At 45.0% G+C, this 26,514-nt stretch overlaps 1 protein-coding gene across 1 annotated transcript; it reads right to left on the bottom strand.

Moving 5' to 3' along the window:
- Positions 1-1,953: 1,953 nt before the first annotated feature.
- On the bottom strand, positions 1,954-24,311 carry LOC139227109 (tripartite motif-containing protein 16-like protein). Its single transcript, XM_070858176.1, has 6 exons — positions 23,535-24,311; positions 15,515-15,610; positions 10,011-10,244; positions 9,067-9,238; positions 5,723-5,818; positions 1,954-2,657 (listed from the first exon to the last, which is right to left on the bottom strand). Exons 1-6 carry the CDS (start codon positions 24,309-24,311, stop codon positions 2,092-2,094), a joined length of 1,941 nt encoding a protein of 646 aa, XP_070714277.1. The 3' UTR covers positions 1,954-2,091.
- Between the last annotated feature and the right edge of the window lie 2,203 nt (positions 24,312-26,514).

Raw genomic sequence — 26,514 nt, 5'->3', positions numbered from 1 at the left:
AAATGAAAGCATACTACATTGGTTTGTTTTTAAAGCAGACTTTTATTCCAGTGAATATTCAGCTATCCATCGCAAAAGAATTAAAGAAAATTAGCAGTAGTGAACCTGTTGCAGGATTTTAAAATAATTGGAACATACTGTCAGTTCTGAACTATTCTTCTGTTCCAATATATATTCAAATTCCATGTTATGATATTCTACTTTAATTTGTGAAAATCAGTTGTGAGGGCTATGAGGATATATGAAAGCTAAAATGAGTAATCAGTGTACAGAGTTAAGTCAAAAATGAGTCTTAAAGAAGTAACTTTTAGCAACTATTTATTTTAAGTAGGTTGTTACCTCAGTTAAAAGAAAGAGAGAACTTTAAGAGAAATGTTTAAAGCATCTGTACACCAGTCTGCCATGGTTTAATTTCACTGCCACTGTGTTTCACATGCCGACAGTAATGTTGAATCAGCAATGATTTGCATGAAGTCACTGACTAAGAGGTTTTTGTTTTTACACAGCATCCAATCAGGCTCATCGCAAAGCATCGCTGGGTGCTCAAAAACAGCTGATCATATCATAGTTCAGCATTCATCCCTTTTTCTTTCTGTTTGTCAAAAAAGGGTAATTTATCAAAATATGTCATTTTTTTCAGTCTCAACAAAATCACATGTGGGTTTCTGTTGCGGGTCAGCAAGTCTGTCTGTTGAAGGTTTTGCTCTGTTGCTTTTAAAGTTTGAAAGCCCATTAAAGAATTCACTGCTGAGATTGATGCAATAAAAACAACTGACATCAGAAATATATATGCCAGCATTTCCACGCTGTAAAACTGTATATCAAATCATCAGACTCATTGAAGCGATGGTGAATTGCCTATCCTGTCTAGAATTAAACTTTTCTTTTGCAAATACCTGTAACAAGAAGTTATTGGTGTATTACAATGTCTCCGATGGCTCACTGCTTTTATCCAGTGAGTAGCTGAGTTGGGTAATGGTAAGAGGAATGGTCTCAGTACCCCTGGACTGTGGAGGATGATCTGCCAGGGTTCACGGGCATGAGTGCTATCTAGTCACCCCTGCTGGAAGGGCTGGTGCAGCAACATTGGGTATAGATGAGTTTATACCCGGCTGTGGTGCTTCCCACGTTTGAACAGTAAGCCAAAAATTTGTTATGAATAATGGTCTTTTGGGGCAAGCATTAGAGAATGACTGATGCCCATGAAACAAAACCCCAACAACGGAGGAGGGAGAAAAGTGGTGAGAAAAAGGGAATTTAGTCCTTTTCTATTACATGCATTCAAAAAAAAATATTGTTCAAGTAAATAGGAAGAATCAGTTATTACTTCATGTTGCCTGGTCGATTGTGTAATTATTACAAAATGCTTGTCATCAGCACACAGCAACTGAAGAGACAAAACAGGACACCTACTTTAGCAACTGGGATAAAATTAAAAGCTGGATTCTTGAGTGTCGGGTACCCTGAGTACAACAGCTGTACTGGACAGGGAAGACTGTTATATCACTTGTAATGGTGAGAAAAGAAAAAGAGAGTTATGCTTATACTATCATAACTCTGCCATCATCATCAATATGGTACTCTAGGATGCAATTGGGTTATATAAGTGTAAGGCATTCTGAAATCATAATTGAGGTTGCATTTTATCAAATAGGATATCTTTAGTCTGAGGATTATAATAGCACTTTAATCGTGATGTTTATTAATGGATATTTACTTTTTGATTAAAGTCCAGTTATACTGCCATGTAATGTAAGTTGTGTTTACTGCTAGCTACTTCGAGCTTTTGGAAAGACTAATAAAACATTATATGTCAAACGGGGCAGGCTCGAGGGGCCGCAGTGGCTCCAATTTCTTATGTTCAAACATTTATATTAAATTACTACATAACAAAACATGACGGGATTGATTGTAGATAAATGTCACTTAAAAATTGTAGATTTTCACTTCCATCACTTTACCGACCTTTTACTCTTTGAACCACCGCTAGTTCTCACCAGTTAGCTGAATGTGAGCTTGTAATGTGCAGTGTGGACTTGAACTCAGTGAGTAGGGCCACAGGGGGAGAATCCCGCAGACCGAAAGATGATTCTACGCAGGTTCTGTTTTCAATGCGCCTTCTTCGTCTGGTAAAAGCAGAGAAACTGATGCTTCCTTTTTTGAAAGATAAAATGCAGGGTATAGTGGTTCTGTGAATGAAGATTCAAACTTATGTATCAAGGTCATAGTGTCCTCAACACCATAAAATGACAGGATGCTGCTTTGATAGTCTAAGTACACCCCTATCCTACTAAACTTCTTAACCTTCCCCGGCACTTCCACATCACCATGCCAGACCAAGAACTCTTTGCCCGTCCACTGTATGCACCAGGAGAAATCGTTGCCCGTGATGCAGCCATTGCTCTCGGCTCCTTTTCGGTCAATGCTTTTGTAAGTCATGCCGACGTACGCCCCCTCTCCCCGGATCTCCACCTCCCAGTAGCATCGGGCCATGTAGAAGCTCTCCGCACACAGCACTTGGCGCCAGTGCTCGAACCTGTCAGGGTGGTCGGGGTACGGCTGCAGCCACGGGCAAGAGTTCGACACCTTCCGATCGCCATTCACCAAGCGAAGATACCTGTGAGCTGTGTTTGGGTCAAACACCAGGGTAGCAGCATCTGGAAACAACAACAGATTCTCACCAAGCAGAATGAAAAGCAGTGGAAAAACTTTTACAAAATAAATCTGAAATTATTTCCACCTCGCCTATTAAGTATTTTGTCCATTTTAGCTTACTATCTTGAAGATAGCTGGCACAAATTGAGACAGATATTTTAAAAATGTTCTCCTCTGCATATCAAAGTAAGGGAATGGAACACTTTTGTCATTGTCCGGTCAAATAAAGCATGGATTAAATACAGAGTCAATCTCTCTATGTTACTCTAAAAAGGCCTTCACCCTAACCTCAGGGGAGAACACTCAAATCTCCAGCATCAGTGTATCATTTCCACTCCCCATATCAGCCATCCTCATATTCTCTTTAAGACAGATTTGAATTCTGGGCACTTTCCTGCCCTAAATTCATGGTCGCTAGGAATCAGACTGAAACCACTGCCAAAACAACAACAACAACTTGTAATTATATAGCGCATTTAATGCAGTGAAACGTCCCAAGGCCTTTCACAGGAATAGTATGAGATAAAAAATTTGACACCAAGCCACATAAGGAGAAATTAGGGCAGGTGACCAAAAGCGTGGTCAAAGAGGTAGGTTTTAAGGAGGGCTTGAGGGAAGGAAAGAGGTAGAGCGGCGGAGATGTTTAGGGAGGGAGATCCCGAGCTTAGGGCCTAGACAACAGAAGGCACTGCCACTGATGGTTGAGCGATTATAATCAGGGATGCTCAAGAGGGCAGAATTAGAGGAGCGCTGACATCGCGGTGGTTTGTGGGGCTGGAGGAGATTACAGAGATAGGGAGGGGTGAGGCCATGGAGGGATTTGAAAACAAGGATGAGAATTTTGAAATCGAGGCATTGCTTAACCGGGAGCCAATGTAGGTCAGCCAGCACAGGGGTGATGGGTGAGCAGGATTTGGTGCGAGTTAGGACACGGTCAGCCGATTTTGGATCACCTCTAGTTTATGTAGATATCGCATGGGACATAGGGAGAAAAGTGAGAAATACCTTTGGCTGGAATAGATTCAAACTTAGGTCCCAGAGTTGTCAGAAAACATTTTCAATTTGAAGTGACACTCAGTCTTGAGTTGTATAATACATGATACAGTTGCCTGATAAAGTTGGCTAACAAGTGACCTCACACATCACATGAGCAAAGGAATTTAGTGATCAGTGCCTAGCATCACAAAACAAAGATAACTCATTGGATCCTCCTCGACTTGGCTGGCAATACAAAACACTGAGATGTATAAAGCTCAGGCTATTTGATTTAGCCTGAGCACAGAACTAGAGGACACAGATTTGAGATAACAAATCTCATGTTAAGCTGGTAACTAACCCACAGTTTTGTAAATCCGAGGAACCGACTCCCAAGAAAATCAGTGGATGATGTGCCCTTGCTGTGAAAAGGGCAATGGAATAATATCTAATTGGAACATTCTGTCCAACACACTCCTGTTCTATTCTCAGCTCATCCTAGGAACTACACACATTCTGCTTCTCTCACAATAAACGGAAATCGACAAACCTCCCAACTGAGAGGATCAAATATTCCGTGGGATGCAGGTTCACTTGCTGGCTGCCTTCTTATGATCACAAAATATTTACACCTAACCAGCTTCAGAATAACTTGGTTACACTCAGACTGTGGCGAATAGCCTTGCACCTCATCATCATCATAGGCACTCCCTCGGGATCGAGGAAGACTTGCTTCCACTCTTAAAATTAGTCCTTAGGTGGCTGAACAGTCCAATACGAGAACCACAGTCCCTGTCACAGGTGGGACAGATAGTCATTGAGGGAAAGGGTGGGTGGGACTGGTTTGCCGCACACTCCTTCCGCTGCCTGCGCTTGATTTCTGCATGCTCGCGACGATGAGACTCGAGGTATTCAGCGCCCTCCTGGATGCACTGCCTCCACTTAGAGTGATCTTTGGCCAGGGACTTCCAGATGTTAGTGGGAATATTGCACTTTTTTAGGGAGGCTTTGAGGGTTTCCCTGTAATGTTTCCTCTGCCCACCTTTGGCTTGTTTGCCGTGAAGGAGTTCCAAATAGAGCGCTTGCTTTGGGAGTCTCGTGTCTGGCATGCGAACGATGTGGCCTTGCACGTAATGTAGTGTTGACTTCTGGGAGCTGGCTCACGTAGAAGGTAAGTGGGTAATTGGATCAATTCCTCAATCAGGAAAAAAGATGAAAGGAAGACTTGGATTTATATAGTGCCTTTCACGACCACCGGACGTCTGAAAGCATTTTACAGCCAATGAAGAATTAAGAAGTGTAAATGGATATGGGTTTGGAGTACTATTTGAGGTGAAAATGGTCAGATTAGATTCTATACAGTGAGCTGGATGGGTTGAATAAATTTTCTTCATTCCAATATTCCTGTGTTGTCATCTAACAATGGGAACATAGGAACAGGAGTAGGCCATTCAGCCCCTCGAGCCTGCCCCGAATGATAGACTTTCCTAATAATCAAGTTAAATCGTTTTGGAGACAATTGTAGACAGTCAACCTTTCTCACAGTCCAGTTTTCCAAGATTCATTGATCGAGGCAATCCAAAGCATCTTGGCACAGAGCCAGGAAAATCTCCCCTTATAACCTGGCAAATACACAAATCCTGCTTCTTTCAGACTTGATTTGGCTAACCCCTCTATATGATGAGCTCAGCAAACCTCAAATGGCATTGGACAAGCAACCAATAATTTAAATGAACTGCTGCCATTTTTGCGGTCTTCCGTACCTGTAGAGTAGTGAAAATGTAAATCTAACCAACTAAGCTGCAACTGAGTCAGACACTTAAAGAAAACTGAATTGTCAAGTATAGAAGGTCTAAAATTGAGAACGATTAATGCGTTAATGATAAATTATTGGACTGATACTTTTGAAGCTCCACATTCTAGTTTATCCTAAAAACAAAATAATACTTCCAGATTTTCCACAACAAGGACACAGTGATGTTCTCCATCAACTGCCTTTAGTTAAAAACACCTCTTATAAATGGAGGAATAGTGTAGAATTGCTCAAGTGAAATACTTAGTCCAATGCCAAAGCCAAATTTAAGATTCTCACATTTCAGAAATTCACTTCTGGTCTTCGGTTGCTTGTGTGTGAAGCAGCGTTTCGAAGCAGAAATCACAGCCACTGTTGTCTTGAATCCCAGTTTCTCTAAAGATGCATAAGAGAGTAACCATGAACAGTCCACACAGTCCTTCTTTGAATATTTGATATTTCTTTATCATTTACTATTCAGTCTAGCAGTTTGTGTTTTTGAGTACGGTCTTATTATATGCTGCAGTAATATTAAAGCCCTGTTGGTGGAAAAGCACTCCCAATGGGGAGATCTGCTAGCGAGCCATTCAGGCCCAAAAACAGGGAGGTAAGGAGATGAAAATCGGCCCTGATGAAAGTTAGTCCTCATATTTTAATATCAAAACAGTCATGGACCATAGCTGACAAAACCATTGCTGCAATGTGCATGTTTCTGACAATCTGTTCCAATGTTTCCCACTGTGTGCACAGTGCCAGATGTAACCCCTTCAGTGGTTCCATTATAACTTCTTTTGAATGTGCTAAAAATAATCTTTCAATGGTTCTGGAGAACAATATTTCACATAAGAAAGTTTCTTCATCATAGAAACATAGAAAATAGGTGCAGGAGTAGGCCATTCGGCCCTTCGAGCCTGCACCACCATTCAATAAGATCATGGCTGATCATTCACCTCAGTATCCCTTTCCTCTCTCTCCATACTCCTGATCCCTTTATCCCTAAGGGCATATCTAACTCCCTCTTGAATATATCCAATGAACTGACATCAACATCTCTCTGCGGTAGGGAAATCTACAGGTTAACAACTCTGAGTGAAGAAGTTTCTCCTCATCTTAGTCCTAAATGGCTTACCCCTTATCCTTAGACGGTGTCCTCTGGTTCTGGACTTCCCCAACATCGGGAACATTCTTCCTGCATCTAACCTGTCCTGTCCTGTCAGAATTTTATATGTTTCTATGAGATCCCCTCTCATCCTTTTAAACTCCAGTGAATACAGGCCCGGTCGATCCAGTCTCTCCACATATGTCAGTCCTGCCGTCCCAGGAATCAGTCTGGTGAACCTTCGTGCACTCCCTCAATAGCAAGAACGTCCTTCCTCAGATTAGGAGACAAAAACTGAACACAATATTCCAGGTGAGGCCTCACCAAGGCCCTATACAACTGTAGTAAGACCTCCCTGCTCCTATACTCAAATCCCCTAGCTATGAAGGCCAAAATACCATTTGCCTTCTTTACCGCCTGCTTTACCTGCATGCCAACTTTCAATGACTGATGGCACCCAGGTCTCGTTGCATCTCCCCTTTTCCTAATCTGCCGTCATTCAGATGATCTGCTTTCGTGTTTTTGCCCCCAAAGTGGATAACCTCACATTTATCCACATTATACTGCATCTGATATGCATTTGCCCACTCACCTAACCTGTCCAAGTCACCCTGCAGCCTCTTAGCGCCCTCCTCATAGCTCACACTACCATCCAGCTTAGTGTCGTCTGCAAACTTGGAGATATTACACTCAATTCCTTCATCTAAATCATTAACGTATATTGTAAATAGCTGGGGTCCCAGCACTGAGTCCTGCGGCACCCCACTAGTCACTGCCTGCCATTCTGAAAAGGACCCGTTTATCTCGACTCTCTGCTTCCTGTCTGCCAACCAGTTCTCTATCCACGTCAGTACATTACCCCCAATAACATGTGCTTTAATTTTGCACACCAATCTCTTGTGTGGAACCTTGTCAAAAGCCTTTTGAAAGTCCAAATACACCACATCCACTGGTTTTCCCTTGTCCACTCTGCTAGTTACATCCTCAAAAAATTCCAGAAGATTTGTCAAGCATGATTTCCCTTTCATAATTCCATGCTGACTTGGACCGATCCTGTCACTGCTTTCCAAATGTGCTGCTATTTCATCTTTAATAATTGATTCCAACATTTTCCACACTACTGATGTCAGGTTAACCGATCTACAATTACCCATTTTCTCTCTCCCTCCTTTTTTAAAAAGTGGTGTTACATTAGCTACCCTCTAGGCCATAGGAACTGATCCAGTGTTGATAGACTGTTGGAATATGATCACCAATGCATCCACTATTTCTAGGGCCACTTCCTTAAGTACTCTTGGATGCAGACTATCGGGCCCCGGGGATTTATCGACCTTCAATCCCATCAATTTCCCTAACACAATTTCCCGCCTAATAAGGATATCCTTCAGTTCCTCCTTCTCACTAGACCCTCGGTCCCTTAGTATTTCTGGAGGGCTATTTGTGTCTTCCTTCCTGAAGACAGAGCCAAAGTATTTGTTCAACTGGTCTGCCATTTCTTTGTTCCCCATTATAAATTCACCTGAATCTGACTGCAAGGGACCTACATTTGTCTTCACTAATCTTTTTCTCTTCACATATCTATAGAATCTTTTGCAGTCAATTTTTATGGTCCCAGCAAGCTTCCTCTCATACTCTATTTTCCCTCTCCTAATTAAACCCTTTGTCCTCCTATGCTGAATTCTAAAAAATCATGACATTTATGTAAATTTATTAGACAAATTGTGCTGAAAAAAATAACGTGCAAATTGGCCTGTAACTTGTGGCAAGGAAGAGATACCCGGTAAATGGCAAATTGCCATAGGTTGCTCCACTGTTAGCTTCGCAAAAATGGCATCGCGCCCTTAACCTGCCCGTGGGTTTCATGAAGTTGCTGCATTTGCACAGAAAGTGAAATGTAGTAATTAACAACATAAGTACCCTTTTAATGATGTGAAAATTGTTCATGACTTCCAATCAAGCTCTCTGGCCCAGAATGTGAACAATTAAAAGTGTGAAGTCTCATTTCTTAGGGAGTGAATTGTTGTTGGAGATTTAATAAAATGTGAAATTTAAATTTTTAATTTTGTGTTCTTACTTTTCTTTTCTCCTACCTCTGTCTTAATCTAATCTTTCTTTCCCTCTCGTTATTTCTCTTTCTGTACTTGATTTGACTATGATGCACCCTCCTTCTCAGTCCTTCCTACATTTCTTTCTCAATCCTTAAATCTCATTTAAGGAGATTGACTGTTGGTCTCATCGCTCACCGAGGCCCCAAATGGCCTATTGCCCTCGCCGCGACGTTATCAGCTCTGACTTTTAGCAAGTTAAATGGCAAAGAAGTTTTGAGCTGAATGGTGCAGGATAAAGTCTAACTGATCAGGCACACTGTGAGTTGCCCCACTCCAGCAAATTCCAGCCCATTGACAGTAAAAGTCATTATTTACCAATTTATCACACGATATCATTCAGCTTTTCTTGGGGACCAAGGGAATAGTTAACACACTGAGTAGCACTACTTGGGCATTGCATTCTGCGTAGTCAACAGCAAAATAAATAATAAACTAACCTTCTTTGGCAAATGCCTTCAGCTTCTCCTTGTAGGCAGTCTGGAGCAACTGTTTAATGTTCTCTGTCGATTCTGAAACGGCCGCACTAATTCCAGCAAGTTTGTCTATCAGCCCGATGTACACACTGGGCAGCAGATCATCTGGACTGCTTTTCTTCCATTCACAAAATTCCTAAAATGAATTATTTCCATAACAAACTGGAGAGTGTTAGATATGCTGAATCGACAGGAACTGGAAAGAAAATGGATAAGAATTCAAGCTGGTTTGTTGTCCTGGGATATTTATAGGGCAAGACTGCAATCCCCTTTTTAAAGATTCCTGCTTATTTTGGTTTCTAAATCTCCATGAACCCCACATCATTCAGTGGCCTTATGAAGGCAGAGATGAGTACCCTATTGCTATGTCTCTGCATTATAATGTATTTAATGACAAACAGTTATCTTGGTATTGTATTAATCAGGTAGCTTTTTGCCCCATGTATGACATAGAATTTTACAGCACAGAAACAGGCCATTCGGCCCAACAACAACAACTTGTATATATATAGCGCCTTTAACGTAGAGAAACATCCCAAGGCGCTTCACAGGAGTATTGTGCGATAAAAATTTCACACCAACAACAGGTCTGTGCCAGTGTTTGTGCTCCACAAATTAATAAAACAAATGTACTTAAGTGAGTCAGAGGCACACCAAATAACTTTACAGCTCCACTCTGTCTTCACATTGCCATGATTTGCTGACCAGAATTTCCCCACTTATAATTGTATTGGTTGTGGAACTTTCATTGACAATCCATTGAAATCCCCACCGCCCCCACCGCCTTCTCCAAGCAGGAAGAATAAACTGCGGGTATTATCAGTCGTGATCCCTAAAGTGTTGTTATGAGTGGTCAGCCATGATCCCATGGCGATAACAAGACTGATTGCACACACAACATCCCTCACCTGTAAAAACTGTATGGTGTTCTTCTGCTTCCCCAGTGCTTCCACCTGTTGCTTGGTCTTTTTCAGCTCTGCACACTTCTGTTCCAGGTGCGTGCGGATCCCATCGGCCTGCTTCAGTGAAGCGCTCTGTTCATTCTCCAGAAATTCAATCACCTCTTTCTGTGCATTTTGAACAGCTTCCATGAGGTCACTGAACTGCTTTTCAATGTTGGGTTTCACTTCCGACACCGAATTCTAGAATAGACAATGTATTAAACACAGAAAAAGATCAACGCATTAAAATCAAATACTGTTAACTCCTCCCTTAGAACATGCACCATTTTGCATGGGAACATGGAGCCTGAAAGCCAGGTGCCCATTGTAAGTGAATGCCCATTGAGTGAAGAAATAGACGAAAGCAGGCCTTCAAATCATTTTCGCCCGTGACACACTGTCCCAAATAGTGAGCACAAAATAAAACTTGAAAACGCTGGAAATCAAAACAAAAACTGAAAGTGCTGGAAACCCTCAGCAGAGGACCTGAAACTGTTCACAGAGGCTGATTGACCGAATGAGTGTTTTTGTCCCAGAGAGTGTTCTCATGACAAGACCGCCCACTGTGATTGAACATATACTGGGAGCTTTTGTCACGAGCCAGAGTTACGTTTGGTTGTTATTATAAAGTGAGACAGCGGTGACTTCACGCTAGCATCATAAAAAGCAGTGGTCAGTACACCATCATCATCATCAGCGGTCCCTCGAACGAGGATGACTTGCTTCCACATGAGTTCACAGATGTTTCAATGAAGGACCCGATGTTCCAGTCCTGAACTCCAATTGAGGGGGCGGAAGATGCCTGTGCGTGGATTTTGTTAACGTGTGGTGACCGTTGAACACAGGCTTGATAGAGCCTTTATCCAGTGGCAAGGGTTAACTAGAATGATTGGAGACCTGCTCTGCTGCACGGACAATAAGATGGCTGAGAGAGGGCAAGGGCACTTTGCCTTGACATGTCAGTCACCGGCTAGACTATCGAGTCTCTAGGAATGTCAGGGACAAACGAGAAGCTGGTAACAAGATCGATCTGATTCACCCACCACTCAATGGGCCCAAGTTCCCACGATAAAAAACGGGCGCCCCTCCGAGCTGGGCGCCCGTTTTTCGCGCCTAAAACGGTGCCTAAAAAAAAAATCGCGATTCTGGAGCATTCTGCAGCTCCTTGTCTGCCTACCACGGCGCCCAGGGGGACGGAGCCTACACTCGCGCCAATTTTGTAAGTGGGAGGGGGCAGGTACTATTTAAATTAGTTTTTTTCCTGCCGGCAACGCTGCGCGTGCGCGTTGGAGCGTTCGCGCATGCTCAGTGTGAAAAAAACATTGGCACTCGGCCATTTTTGTTGTTCTTTGTAGCTGTTTAATTTTTGAACATTTTTTTAATAAAAGCACATTGCCATCAGCACATCAGCACTTGCAGCCTTCTCACTGTCTCCTTCCCCCCCCCCGCGGGAAGAACGGGCGCCTCCTCCCCCCGCGGGAAAGAACGGGCAACTCCTCTCCCCTCCCCGCCCCCCCCGCAGGCAGAACGGGCGCCTCCCTCCCCCCTCCGTGGGAAAGAACGGGCGCCACCCCCCTCCGCGGGCAGAACGGGCGCCTCCCCCCCCCCGTGGGAAAGAACGGGCGCCTCCTCTCCCCCCCCCCCCCAGCGGCAGAACGGGCGCCTCCCCCCCCTCCGGCGGGAAAGAACGGGCGCCTCAGGCTGACTGCAGAATTCTCCGTGCCTGAAGCACTTTCACACAGGTAGGAAGATGGTTTATTTAATCTTTTCTTTGCTTATAAATGTTTATTCAGGTTGGATTTATTTGTATAATACTTGTAGAAGTATAAATAAGGATTTATTGTAGAATTTAATGACTTCCCTTCCCCCCCCCCCCCCCCCCCACCTCGTTCTGGACGCCTAATTTGTAACCTGCGCCTGATTTTTTAATGTGTAGACCAGGTTTTTTCAGTTCTACAAAATTCTTCACTTGCTCCATTCTACTTTAGTTTGGAGTACGTTTTCACTGTGGAAACTTTCAAATCAGGCGTCAGTGGCCGGACACGCCCCCTTTTGAAGAAAAAATTCTGTTCCAAAGTAGAACTGTTCTAACTGACGAGAACTGCAGAAAAAAAAATGTGGAGAATTGCGATTTCTAAGATAGTCCGTTCTCCACCAGTTGCTCCTAAAAATCAGGCGTAAATCATGTGGAAACTTGGGCCCATAATTTATTTCGAGAATTCCCTGTGAATTGTTCTCACGGATTGCTCGTAGCAGTGTCCAGGAGCTTAATCTATCATTCCTGGAGGTTCCAGGACAATCCAGGGAGGGAGCGGGGATGGGGTTGGTCACCCTGTGTTGCAGAAGATCCTGCCTGAGCTAAGAGTGATGCAGGCAGCCTGAGAACACAGCTTAGAGTGCAGCACTGCGGAAGTGAGAGGTGAGATGAAGGAAAATGGGCCGTGGGAGGAGCTGCTCTGCTGCCCAGTGACAGTAAAGCCGTTTCATAGCTCCTCTACTGCTGCCACAGCTCAGATCAGCAGAGCCGACACCAATTGGTGATCAAACCTGGAAATAGACTCAGGTTGCCCGGGATCACTTGAAGATCAGTTGTCTCGGCGAGGCATCAGACGGCTGCTGAAGCCTGTCAAACTGTCCCTCAGTATAAATTACCAGAAAAGGATCATTCAAGAAAACTCTTCCACATGTCATGGGTTCTGAACAGAAGATGATGGCTACCAAAATCACTGATATCGTCAAGATCCAAATTGCTGAGAATAATATTAGGTTTTCAAATTATTGGGGACCTCAGGATTACCTGAATTGAACATGGTAGGACTGCGCTGTGTCCCACTGTTGCCATGGTGACACTCAGGCTCTCCCTTGACTCTCTCCATATGCTTATGGAGGGATTCACAGCACTCAGAGAGGTTCTCTTCTCTTCCAATAGGTGGAAGAGATCTCCCCCGCAGCCTGGTTGCACATTGCGCAGGAGAGCACCAGCAGGGATGTCGTCAGGAGGACCTGGCTGCAGTGGCACAAACCTTTAAATGATCTCACTCGATCACGAAACATTACTGCAAAGCCACACTCAACCTCATCTGCTGTGCCATTCATCACATCCCCATCATCCTGCCTTCTCGACCCTACTCCTGCACATCCTTACACCAACTTACCTTGCACCTCCATCCATCCTTCTCTCGCTATCTACATTATCACATCCCTATCTCACTAGCCACCCCTCACACTTACCCTCATCCTTGTCCAATCTTACCAACTAATAGCACACTAGGGTAGACACTTGGGTCTTTTATGCAATATTCATGTAAAGTTTCTGTTACTGTATTGTCAAACAATGAAATCTTTATTTTCAACACTTTGCCTTCCTGGACAGATTTGTGTGCTCCTTTGGAAGTGGTTTAGTGGGTTGTAGTGAATGGGGAGAGTTAACGGTGCCCCCAACCCCACCCCCCCCCCCCACCCCCAATGGTCATGTGTGAAAGGAATGACTTGGGCATTGCAGGGATGCTTTATGGTATTGGAGTAGGGTGGTGCCAACCTGCCGCATCATGTGGCAGCCAGGGTGTACAACATCAAGTGATGTAAATCTGGGCATGGTGAAGCTATCCCTGGCCTCCCGGGCAGCAGTGTGGTCAGGTGCTGATGCCCTGTGTCCTCTGCAGCATCAGTTGATTGCGGAGCAGGTTGGTGTTGTTGTTGGTGATGCTGGTGTTGGGGCTGATTGTGGTGGGATTCTGAGGACCAAAGTGATATTTTTTCAAGGGCACCGATGCTGCTGGAATAGACAGCAGCTGAAGTTGAGTTGACAGAAGTGATCTGTCAATGGTGAGAGAGGTTGCTCCAAGGAGCTGACAGTGGATAGAGAGTTTACTCCAAACACTTCCAACTTTCCTAAAGTTCAAATGTGAACAGCTGTAAAATGGTAGCTTTTAGACCACTTTTGTAGCTGTCACCTGTTCAGAGGAATGGAGACTCATTGAAAACCTGACCTGTTTACCCGATGTGATCCCCAAGCGATGTGAAACTTGTGAAAAAGTTGTAAAAATGGTTAGTAGCTGGTAAAATGCCTTTAAACACCCTCTTAACTATTTCAATTGGGTCACTCACCGTATATTGCTGGATCTGCAAAACGCAGGCAGAGCTAACACTTGGGAAACTGACACGGAGGCAGGTTTAGAGCGGGATACTGCCCCACTGTCAATCTTTTAGATTTTGACAGAGCACTCACCTCCAAACCCGGCCTCTGAGCGCTGGCAAAATCCAGCCCTCGTTTTCTGATATTCTGCCCAGCTCAACTGAACAACCACCAGGAGGAATCCTGACTCTGTTAAAGAATTTCTGGCACTATTCAATCAGTTAAACCACCAGCACCATGCTTCATATAAATCAGAGAATCGGTGTAATTCTGTCTTTTGTAGATCAAAATGTATCATGCAGCCACTGATCAAATCTATTGCATTAATGGGTTACTCTAGGAGTGTTTCCATTCAGAGTTATAAACCTACACTGCATTGAGCAGTTGGTAAAGCTCTCGTTAGCTCAATCCCCATGTCTGGTTATGTACCTCAGGAAGATCTCGGCTTCAATCCCTGAGCTAAATGAGCAGATCTCAGCAGGATAATAGTATCAGTGCTACAACTGGCCGTGGTGCTCCTAGGTCAGGAAAGGTGGGAATAATCTACTTGGGTTCCTGCTCCTAATCACTGTCACAGTGCGATGTGCTGGGAAGTATGGATGTACGGAAGTTAAGCTTGGATGGGATCAGGCTTGGCGATGATAAAATGGCTTGCCAATGCTAACTTTCTTGGTTCACACATGGGCACTTGGGTAAAGTAACAGGGTTCAACTATACCAATGGAATTGAACCCCAGTATGTACCAGCACTTTAGGAGAGGAATAGAGGAGGAAACAAGATGCACCTAATATGTTTAAACAAGAAACCATTCTCAGAATTTTGCATTGGGGATTTTTTCTCATCCTGTGTCTATTTTTGATCGTTATTGGATAAAAATGAACATAGAACATAGATCCATCTTTTGTTTCTTTACTTGTCCCATGACCACCTCCTTTCACCTTGCACCATCATCCCTTTTGTCATTTAATCACTCCGGCCTTCCACCCTATCACAGACCTTCCCTTTTGTACTTTCCTCTCCTCCTCCCCTTTCCCTGCCCCTATACTTGTTTAAAACCTGTTACATCACTAACTTTTTCCAGTTCTGATGAAAGATCATCGACCTGAAACGTTAACTCTGTTTCTCTCTCCACAGATGCTGCCTGACCTGCTGAGTATTTCCAGCAGTTTCTGTTTTTATCATAGAAAATGAATGTCTCTTTTTACAAATTTGAATCTCCCTCACTTGCACCCACACTAGGTACACTGGGCTGTGTGAGATCAATGTGAGTTGTTGATGGATACTGTGTGGGCCATGAGGAGGGACAGAGGGTCTGCTCTGTTAGTGTTCGACTTACTAAGATGGAGGAAGAGTTGTTCTGCAGTTTCTCAATAGCATTCTCCGCAGCCTTAATTTTCTTATCAATGTTGATTCTTGTTTCCCGAAGTTCATTCTGGAGGATCAATATGAAAAGTAAAGAAATAACTGGTAGGTATGGGTCACAAAAACACTGAAGGGAAATAATGTTTTAATGGGAACTCAAAGCACTGAATCATATCAAATTCTTCAGCATTGTATGATCCAACAATAGAATTCTTGCACCTCACCCTTCATTACTATCTTATGCTCCTTTGACAACAGGTTGCACACGTGGGGAGTATCTGGTGTTACCCCAGGGATAAAGCTCTCAAAACATTTGGCATTAAACATGGAACTTTGCTTAAATACAAGATTTTACAAAGTTTCTTAATATATATAAGATTGGCAACACAAGAAAATCATTGTGTAAGCTATTTATTGATGGAGAAAGCTGTCTTGTATTACAAAGTAGCAAGCCAACAAAATCTCAGTCTCACTATATGTTACTAATAAATCATCTGGTGTAAACAGACTCACTCCACTGTCATTCTCCAATGGGGTGATTGAGTTCCGCTGGAGCAGGGGTCGTGAATAAACCCTTCATATGTGTTGTCTAATCCCAGGATTTTACTAAAGGAAACTAAGAATTTTCATAGCTGACCGATGGAGTTGCTAGTCTTGAGTTTTCATATATAAAGATACTTCGTACGTTGCTACTGGGACATCCTGAGAAGGTGCTATATAAACCCATGTTCTTCCTACTTCCTTTTATGTATTGTATTACTTTAAATCATTGCAGTTGGATATCCAGCTCTTCAGTTCGCTCAGATTCCTATCACTAGTGGGAGTTGATCACTGCCCCAGTAATATTAGCAACATGTTTAAAATCTCTCGATGATTCAGCTTTGCTCTTTGTCAGCCATTAACATCTGCTTTAGGAGGAGTGAGCCTTTGAACATTTGGCCCAAGCTGCTTCAGTGCTTCCTGAAGACGCGTCAGTTTCATGTGCACATAGTCCCTCTCACGCACATTTAATTCTGTCAGCAAAAAGTAGGACTCCACGAGGCACCAGTTCAAAAGGTCAAATCTATTCAGACGTCAAACCCTTTTCTTTTCAGACAGAAGAAGCAACGTATTTTGGATAGGATGGCCTTGACTTCTGTGAAACTTTCTAGGCAACAAAATACTGACATCCTTTTCTGAAAGTCATAGAACATCAGGGAAATAATGCACAGTATCAGTACTACTGGCAACATGCATAGCCTAGCACCATGAAAAAACCCATAAACAAAAGCAAGATTTGGGCCCCTCCCGACAATGGCTCAGTTGGCAATTGTACCACCTGTTCTGGTGCTAAGCCCTGAGGTCTTGAGTTTGATTTCCTGATTTGTGTCAGCTTGCTGATTTCCTCTAAGGCTGGAGTGGAGCTGCGACAATTGGCCACAGAACATGTCATACTTCCCACTTGTGATCACTATCCAGTGATCCTGCTGAAAGACTACATAAGAACATAAGAACTTGAGAAATAGGTGCTGTAAAGTCCTTACTCTACAGTATGAAACCACACGAGGCACATTCTGGGGACAAGGTCACTCTGTGACCTTGACTCTTTATTCACAGGACTCCAAAGACGATGACCCTGCGTGGGACCTCCCTTTTTATATCTGTGTGATTAGGTAAGGAGTGTCTCCCACAAGTTCACCCGTTGTGGTCAAGGTGTGCATCTAGGTTGAGTGTATACAGTAATACAGTGGTGTTACATTGTGGTTACATACATGACATCACCTGCCCCCCCAAAGTCTTATTGGGATCATAGGTTTAGTCTTTCAGGTGGTCTACGCTCCCTCGTGGAGCGTCGCAGTTGGGGCTCTGGTTGTTGGACACTGACGTGAGTGTCTGTCACCTGTGGTGATTCCGGCCTGTCCGGGCTGACTGCAGGGACTGTGCATTCTTCTGATTGCTCTTGTTGCTCGTTCACTGGCGGTGTTGTGAGCTCCATCTCATGGTCTTCTTCAGGTTCCTCCGTGTCGATGCTGAACCTTTTTTTTACTTGTCCAGATGTTTACGGCATCTCTGACAATTGTTGAGTTTTACCACGATGACCCTATTCCCCTTTTTGTCAATTACAGTGCCCTCAAGCCATTTGGGCCCCATGGCGTGATTGAGGATGAACACAGGATCATTTATTTCTATACATTTCCCCCTCAAATTACGGTCATGGTACTCGTTTTGTGACTTGCGCTTGCCCTCAACTATGTCGGTCAGGACTGGGTGAATGAGGGACAACTGAGTTTTGAGTCTCCGTTTCATTAGTAGCTCTGCGGGCGGGACACCCGTGAGCAAGTGCGGTTGGGATCTATAGGCCAGCAGGAGACGCGATAGACGGCATTGTAGGGAGGGTCCTTGAATCCTAAGCATACCTTACTTAATGATTTGGACCGCACGTTCCGCCTGGCCATTGGAGGCCGGCTTGAATGGCGCAGTCCTGACGTGGTTGATGCCATTGCCCGACATAAACTCTCGGAATTCGTAGCTTGTGAAACATGGGCCATTATCACTAAAAAGGATGTCCGGCAAGCCATGGGTTGCAAAGATCGCACGTAGGCTTTCCACGGTGGTGTGCATGAATCAGAATGATGCACTCGATCCATTTCGAGTACGCATCTACCACAATAAGGAACATCTTACCCATGAACGGACCCGGGTAGTCAACATGAATGCATGACCATGGCCTGGTGGGCCAGGGCCACGGGCTGAGCGGGGCCTCCCTGGGGGCATTACCCAGCTGGGCACACGTCGTGCACCTGCGAACACAGTGTTCCAAGTCTGAATCAATTCCAGGCCACCAAACATGTGACCGGGCAATGGCCTTCATCAGCACAATGCCTGGGTGCTTGTTGTGGAGTTCCCTGATGAATGCCTCCCTGCCCTTCTGGGGCATAACTACCCGGCTGCCCCATAGTAGGCAGTTGGCTTGGATGGAGAGCTCATCCATCCGTCTGTGGAACGGTCTGACCTCCTCAGGGCATGCTCCGTGTGCGGGCGCCCAATCCCCAGTCAGGACACATTTCTTAATCAGGGATAGGAGGGGATCTCTGTTTGTCCAGATTTTGGCGGGCTGTGATGAGGGAGCCTGCGCTGTCAAAGGCATCGACAGCCATGACCATCTTGACGCTTTGCTCCGCTGCCCCCTCAGTGTGGCCAGTGGAAGCCTGCTGAGCGCGTCAGCGCAATTTTCAGTGCCGGGCCGGTGACGGATGGAGTAGTCATAAGCAGCCAGCGTGAGAGCCCATCGCTGTATGCGAACTGATGCGTTGGCATTGATAGCCTTGCTGTCTGACAACAGGGATGTTAATGGCTTGTGGTCCATCTCTAATTCAAACTTCCTACCAAAGAGGTACTGATGCATTTTTTTTACACCATAGACACATGCAAGCGCTTCCTTCTCGGCCATCCCATATCCCCGTTCTGCTTGAGAGAGCGACTTGGAAACATAAGCCACAGGTTGTAGTTGACCCTCAGCATTGCCCTGCTGGAACACGCACCCAACCCTATAGGACGAGGCATCACATATCAGAACCAATTTTTTACAGGGGTCATACAGGGTCAACAACTTGTTTGAACAAAGTAGGTTTCGCGCCCGATCAAAAGCCTGTTCCTGACAGTCCCCCCAAAACCAATCGCAACCCTTATGCAGGAGCACATGTAGCGGCTCCAACAACGTGCTCAAGTTCGGCAGAAAGTTCTCGAAATAGTTCAACAGTCCCAGGAATGAACGCAACTCTGATGTGTTGCAGGGTCTGGGTGCTCGTCGAATCGCCTCTGTTTTGGATTCGGTGGGCCGAATCCCATCTGCAGCAACCCTCCTGCCCAGAAACTCAACCTCAGGAGCTAAGAACACACATTTAGATTTCTTGAGTCGCAGGCCTACCCGGTCCAGTCGGCGTAGCACCTCCTCCAGGTTGTGGAGGTGTTCCTCAGTGTCTCGACCCGTGATGAGGATGTCGTCCTGGAATACAATCGCTCCAGGAATGGATTTGAGCAGGCTTTCCATGTTTTGTTGAAAAATCGCGGCCGCTGATCGAATGCCAAACAAGCACCTGTTATAAACGAACAGTCCCTTGTGCGTGGTGATGGTGGTCAATAGTTTAGATTCATTGGCCAGTTCCTGGGTCATATAGGCTGAAGTGAGTCCAACTTGGTGAACAGCTTGCCGCCTGCCAGTGTGGCGAAGAGGTCCTCCGCTCTCGGGAGCGGGTATTGATCTTGTAGGAACACCCGATTGATGATGGCCTTGTAGTCACCACAGATCCTGGCAGAGCCATCTGCTTTTAGGACGGGAACGATGGGGCTCGCCCAGTCGCTGAATTCAACAGGCGAGATGATGCCCTCTCTCAACAGCTGATCCAATTCGCTCTCGATCTTTTCCCGCATCACATACGGCACCGCTCTGGCTTTGTGGTGCACTGGCCTGGCGTCCGGGGTGATGTGTGTCACTACTTTAGTGCCTTTGAAAGTCCTGACGCCAGGTTGGAATAGTGAATCGAATTGTTGAAGGACTTGTGAGCACGAACTTTGCTCCACAGATTACATTGCGTGAACATCCCCCATTTCCAGCTCATCTTGGCTAACTAGCTCCTCCCCAACAGTGCGGGACCATTGCCTGGGACAATCCAGAGCAGTAGCCGATTCACTAACACATTGTGTGTGACAGCGAATGTTGCACTGCCTAGCACGGGAATGATTTCTTTAGTGTAAGTCCGTAATTGTGTCTCAATACGTGCTAATTTGGGTCTACTGGCTTTAAGTGGCCATAGCTTCTCAAATTGCTGAATGCCCATGAGTGACTGGCTGGCCCCAGTGTCCAGCTCCATGTGTACAGCGATACCCTTTAATAAAACCCTCATCATCATTGGTGGCGTTTTGGTGTATGAACTGTGAATATTCGCCACATGGACCTGCTGAACCTCGGTGTCCATCAATTTGCCCCAAAAGTCATCCTGCCTCAAAGAACCCTCTTCTGGTCCATCCGCCTCATATATTAGTCTGGTTGCAGACTTCCTGCACATTCAAGCTAAGTGGCCACTGAGATTGCAGTTCCTGCAGACAAACTGTTGAAATCTGCAAGATCTAGCTGAGTGTTTTCCCCCACACCTCCAACATGATTTAAAGTTTCCATTGTTGGGGACAAAGGGACTATGGCCAGGCATTCCGCGTTGACTGTCCCTTTGACTGCTCTTAAGTACCCTATTAGTGGGTGTCAATGGCCCCATCCCGGGTCGCATTGTCCACTGTGATGGCGTGAATGTCCGTTCAGCCTGCCATTGTCTCAGTTGAAGTCCTATTCTGGGGTCTATTGCTGCCTGGGGAGTGTCGGACTGCCCAGTCTGCCTGTGGGGCTCTGAGTCGTATTGATGATGTTGACTCCCTGATCCATCGCCGCGTTAGAGGCAGAATTGCGCGCGTATATTATTTTCGTCTCTTCCTCCACCGCCATGAAAGTTTGAGTTATCAACGCTGCCGCTTCCAAGGTCAAATCCTTTGTCTCAATTAATTTGCGGAAAATTTCCACATGACCGATGCCATCGATAAAGAAGTCCCTTAGCATCTCCCCCCTGCAGGCGTCTGTGAACGTACAGAGGCTGGCCAAACACCGGAGGTCCGCTACAAAGTCCGGTATGCTCTGTCCTTCACGACGTCGGTGGGTGTAGAATCTGTGTCGGGCCATGTGTATGCTACTCGCCGGTTTGAGATGCTCCCCAATTAATTTGTTAAGTTCTGCAAAGTTTTTGTCCGTCGGCTTTTTGGGTGTTAGTAAGTCCTTCATGAGCGCGTAAGTCTTTGGTCCGCAGCTGGTCAATAGATGAGCCCTTTGCTTGTCGGCCGCTGCATCCCCCAACCATTCTTTCGTAACGAAGCTTTGCTGAAGCCTCTCGACAAAATCGTCCCAGTCTTCCCTAACACAGTACCGTTCCTCTGTGCTACTGGTGGCCATTCTCTTGGGTTGTGAATTCCCGTTTCTCGTCACCAATGTAAATTCCTTACTCTGCAGTATGAAACCACACGAGGCACATTCTGGGGACAAGGTCACTCTGTGACCTTGACTCTTTATTCACTGGACTCCAAAGACGATGACCCTGCGTGGGACCTCCCTTTTTATATCTGTGTGATCAGGTAAGGAGTGTCTCCCACAAGTACACCCCTTAAGGTCAAGGTGTGCATCTAGGTTGAGTGTGTACAGTAATACACTGTGGTTATATACATGACAGGTGCAGAAGTAGGTCATCTGGCCCCTCAAGCCTGCTCCGCCATTCAACAAGATCATGGCTGATCTGATCTTGGCCTCAACTCCACTGCCCTGCCCTCTCCCCGTAACCCTTGACTCCCTTATCTCTCAAAAATCCATCTACCTCCATCTTAAATATATTCAATGATTCAACCTCCACAGCTCTCTGGGGTAGAGAATTCCAAAGATTCACGACCCTCTGAGAGAAGAAATTCCTCCTCATTTCCGCTTTAAATGGGCAGCCCCTTATTCTGAGACTGTCCCATAGTTCTAGATTCCCCCACGAGAAGAAACATCCTCTCTGCATCTACCCCATTAAGCCCCCTCAGAATCCTATATGCTTCAATAAGATCACTTCTCAGTCTTCTAAACTCCAATGAGTATAGGCCCAAGCTGCTCAACCTTTCCTCATATGACAAGCCCTTCATCTCAGGAATCAACCGAGTGAACCTTCTCTGAACTGCCTCTAATGCAAGTATATCCCTCCTTAAATGAGGAGACCAATACTGTACGCAGTACTCCAGGTGTGGTCTCACCAACTAGTGCACGTGTGAACAATAACTGAGGTCAGGATCGGAAATGTGCTCCAAGATCAAAGAACCTGCCAGTTTATTTCACCTTGGCCATCATTGCAGCCAAGTCTGCTCCTGATGTCACTCAATGGCCACTCCTACACGAACTTTCCAACAGCATCACTGGATAGTGCTCAACAGCAGGAATTCTGGCATACATGCTGTCAAGGGCCATACGTGAAGAATGGACACTTGGATGAGGTACCAGAAGACACAAATCTCCCCACTACATCAGGCCAGACACCCCCTCTACCCCCACTACAGAAAGAAACAAGCTGTATTCATAGAGGGGCTTTCATAACCTCAGGATATCCCAAAGTGCGATACAATCAATAAACTATTTTTGAGGTGTAGTCACTGTTGTAACGTAGGACATGTGGAAGCCAATTTGCATACAGAAAGGTCTCACAAACAGCAGTGAGATGATGACTAAATAATCTGGGGTTTTTTTTGTGATAAATATTGGCCAGGGCACCAGGGAAATCTCCGCTGCTCTTCTTCGAAATAGTGCCGTGGGATCGTTTACATCCACCTGGTTTAACACCATATCCATAAGGCTGAACATGTTGGACATACAATCCCATTAAATCCAGTGGATCATATCTCCTCACTAAAATGAAAAATATTTAGCGCATGACCTGTCAGATGCACATTCCTCTGTTACAAATCGTGTCCCGACAAATGCCGCCAAGTCAAAGTGGAAGAAGTATTAGCAAAGAATAAGAAATGACTAAACTTGTTGCAGTCACTCCCAACTTTTGAATCACCATCACAGAAATATTTTTGTTAAAGAAAAGGGAATAGCACACTTTGTTGCAGCTACGTTTGGATTTTTTTTGAAGATTTTTGGATTTTGACTCAGTTTGGATCCAAATTTCAGGTTAAGCATTTAATCCAAAATTCATTGATTTTTAACCAAAATCACTGCATGATCCTTTCGCTGAGTTCATAACAAAGTGATTTCTAAACCACACAAAGTGTGTGTGAATCGTGGTCTACTGAAAATCAATCAGTTTGTGGGGAGGGGCTCGGAAAGCCCCTCTCGGTGGGTTTTCAGTTTCCATAATCAACTGAAACTCGCTATGGTGCTGTTCGCTGAAGCGTCCTTCTCACTTTCATCCTCTCTAACTCATTACACTTTGCTGGTTATTTGTACTGACCTCCTTCTCAGCCTTTGCCCTTGCCACAGAGATGATCTCGTGATATGCGTGTTTGTCCAGTGTGCATTTCTTACAGATGCAGCTCTGCTCGTTTTTACAGAAGAACTCCAGGTGCTGCTCATGCAGATAGCATTTCCCCTGTTCAATGTCTTTCATTGGGTTGATCAGTTTGTGGTTCTTAAAGGCTGCGTTTTCAAGGTGAGGCCTCAGGTGCATCTCGCAGTAGGAAACCATGCAAGTCAAACAGGACTTTGTCGCTTTTAGCTTCTTGTCAATGCAGGTGTCGCAGGCAACTTCATCGGGATCCATGGCGAACTCATCACTTTGTTCATCTTCAATCGCACACTTACATTCAAGCTCAGGGTCTGGTTTGTGCCCGGTCTCATCCTGCAACTTACAAATTAACTCTTGCTCACACTCCTTACTTGGTTCCAACTCAGCCTCCGACACAGTCTTCTCCTCACATTCAGATTGACGGCTTTGCTCCGCCTCAGTCTCTTGCTCAGCTTCACGTTCAGGCTCTTGGGATTCTGTGATGCCCTTTTTCCACTTTTCCACTAAGCCATTCAAAGCAACATTCTTCTGGAGGGGCAGTTCCGGGTCAAACGTTTCTTTGCATTGCGGGCAGCTGTGGATATGGATCATTTCCCAGAAGTGCTCGAGGCAGCCTTTGCAAAAGTTATGTCCGCAAGAAGTTGTTACCGGAGATTTGAAGAGATCTAAACAGATAGAGCAAGTGAGCTGTTCGTCGAGCCCCGAGAAGGCCGGAGCAGCCATTGAAAGCAAACAGGAATTAGGCACGTCAGCTGTGAGGGTAACCTGAAACAAGCTTTCAAACTGAACCACACCTGAAATATGCAACAAACGAAATACCTGGAGGCAGTTAACTCTTTCCATTCCGTTGAGCTCTGTTTAAGTACAGAGAATAGATCTGTCTGGAAAAACCTAAATAACAAGCAATAGACTATAGAAATAATGCGCATCTGCAAAAATTGACATTTATATTGTAAGGCGCTCTCTCCCATTGTATCCAGCTTCCTATATCGCAGCTTTGTTTGCCTAACTGATTAACATAAATAAATGAATTACTAAATATTGCATTCCTAAAACACACACACTCATTGCTGCAAGTAAAGGTCATTTTTCAAATTAAAAGGCAGTGATAAATATCCAGGCCTAGAAATCCGATTAGGCCGGGAAAGGGCCGGTGCCACCATAGGCCGAAGTTAACGCGGTCCGCAAAAACAGCACAACCGGTATTTTGGTGCTGCCTACTGATTTAAATTAGTGCATCGCAAAACCTGCAGTGTAATGCGCTGTTTTGGGTGGTCATCTCAGCAGAAGGCCCAATGTAACTTGGCCGTAGTGTCCTGAGAGCAAGGCAGCGTTCTCTTAAAGCTAACCTGTCATTTTAGAAAGCAGTATCGATCCCTTAAAGGGGAACTGCCTTCTAAAATGAAAAAAATATATATTTAAAATAGTCAGTCTTTTAGCCCTTTGAGCTCTACTGGCTTCTGGAAAAAAAAACATTAAAAATAATTCCCAAATGGCAGTCTTCAGCTCTTAAAGCTAAACTGCCTTCTGCACATAGAAATTGGTAAAAGTACCTGAGCACCAACACAAATGGTTCAACAAGCCAGGGAAGGGGCACCCAGGGCCTTGCATGTAGCACTCCAGCTTTGTGCAGGGGGTCAACACTAGTCCGCTTGGTCCCGCAGAATCCAAGAAGGCATGGAGGAATCCCATGGAATATAGAGTTGGTGGTGGAGGATGTTCCAGCTGGCCCAGATGGAACTGTTATCTCCTTCTCTGTCTCCACTCCCACCTCCACCTCCACTGGCTCCAGGATCAGCTGCTCTTCCTCTTCCGCTTCATCATTTCTGGCAGGTGCATACCATTGTTCTTGTGAAGGACACAGCCTCCCCGATCTCGTCCCATATTCTGTTGTACTCCTTTGGGGGGGAGGGGGCTTTCCACGACCACCCATCGTTAGGTCAGAGTATCTCTCCGTGATATTATTCAGCAGGGCAGGCAGCTCCGTCTCATCAAAGGTGGGTGCCCTCAACCTCCCGACCTTCTCGATGTTCCTACGCTTCGACTTCCTTTTCAGCAATTCCATTCTATTTATATTTATATGATTTTTTATATATAAAATATGTATTATTATTATTGATACTATATTATTATTTGTTAATATTTGTTAATAATCAATATGTAGATTAAAGTCACCCATGATAACTGCTGTACCTTTATTGCACACATCCCTTATTTCTTGTTTGATGCTGTCCCCAACCTCACTACTACTGTTTGGTGGTCTGTACACAACTCCCACTAGTGTTTTCTGCCCTTTGGTATTCCGCAGCTCCACCCATACCGATTCCACATCATCCAGGCTAATGTCCCTCCTTACTATTGCATTAATTTCCTCTTTAACCAGCAACGCCACCCCGTCTCCTTTTCCTCTCTGCCTATCCTTCCTAAATGTTGAATACCCCTGGATGTTGAGTTCCCAGCTTTGGTCACCCTGGAGCCACGTCTCCGTGATGCCAATTGCATCATATCCGTTAACTGCTGTCTGTGCAGTTAATTTGTCCACCTTTATACTCCTCGCATTGAGGCACAGAGCCTTCAGGCTTGTCTTTTTAACACACTTTGCCCCTTTAGAATTTTGCTGTAATGTGGCCCTTTTTGTTTTTTGCTTTGGGTTTCTTTGCCCTCCACTTTTACTATTCTCCTTTCTTTCTTTTGCTTCTGATTCCATTTTATTTCCCTCTGTCTCCCTGCATAGGTTCCCATTCCCCTGCCATGTTAGCTTAACTCCTCCCCAACAGCACTAGCAAACACTCCCCCTAGGACATTGGTTCCGGTCCCGCCCAGGTGCAGACCGTCCGGTTTGTACTGGTCCCACCTCCCCCAGAACCGGTTCCAATGTCCCAGGAATTTGAATCCCTCCCTCCTGCACCACTCCTCAAGCCATGTA

This window comes from Pristiophorus japonicus, chromosome 16 (assembly GCF_044704955.1).
Source record: "Pristiophorus japonicus isolate sPriJap1 chromosome 16, sPriJap1.hap1, whole genome shotgun sequence".
Classification (NCBI taxonomy): Eukaryota; Metazoa; Chordata; class Chondrichthyes; family Pristiophoridae; genus Pristiophorus; species Pristiophorus japonicus.
Note: the sequence above shows the minus strand (reverse complement) of the source record. Positions and strands in the feature narration are given on the sequence as shown.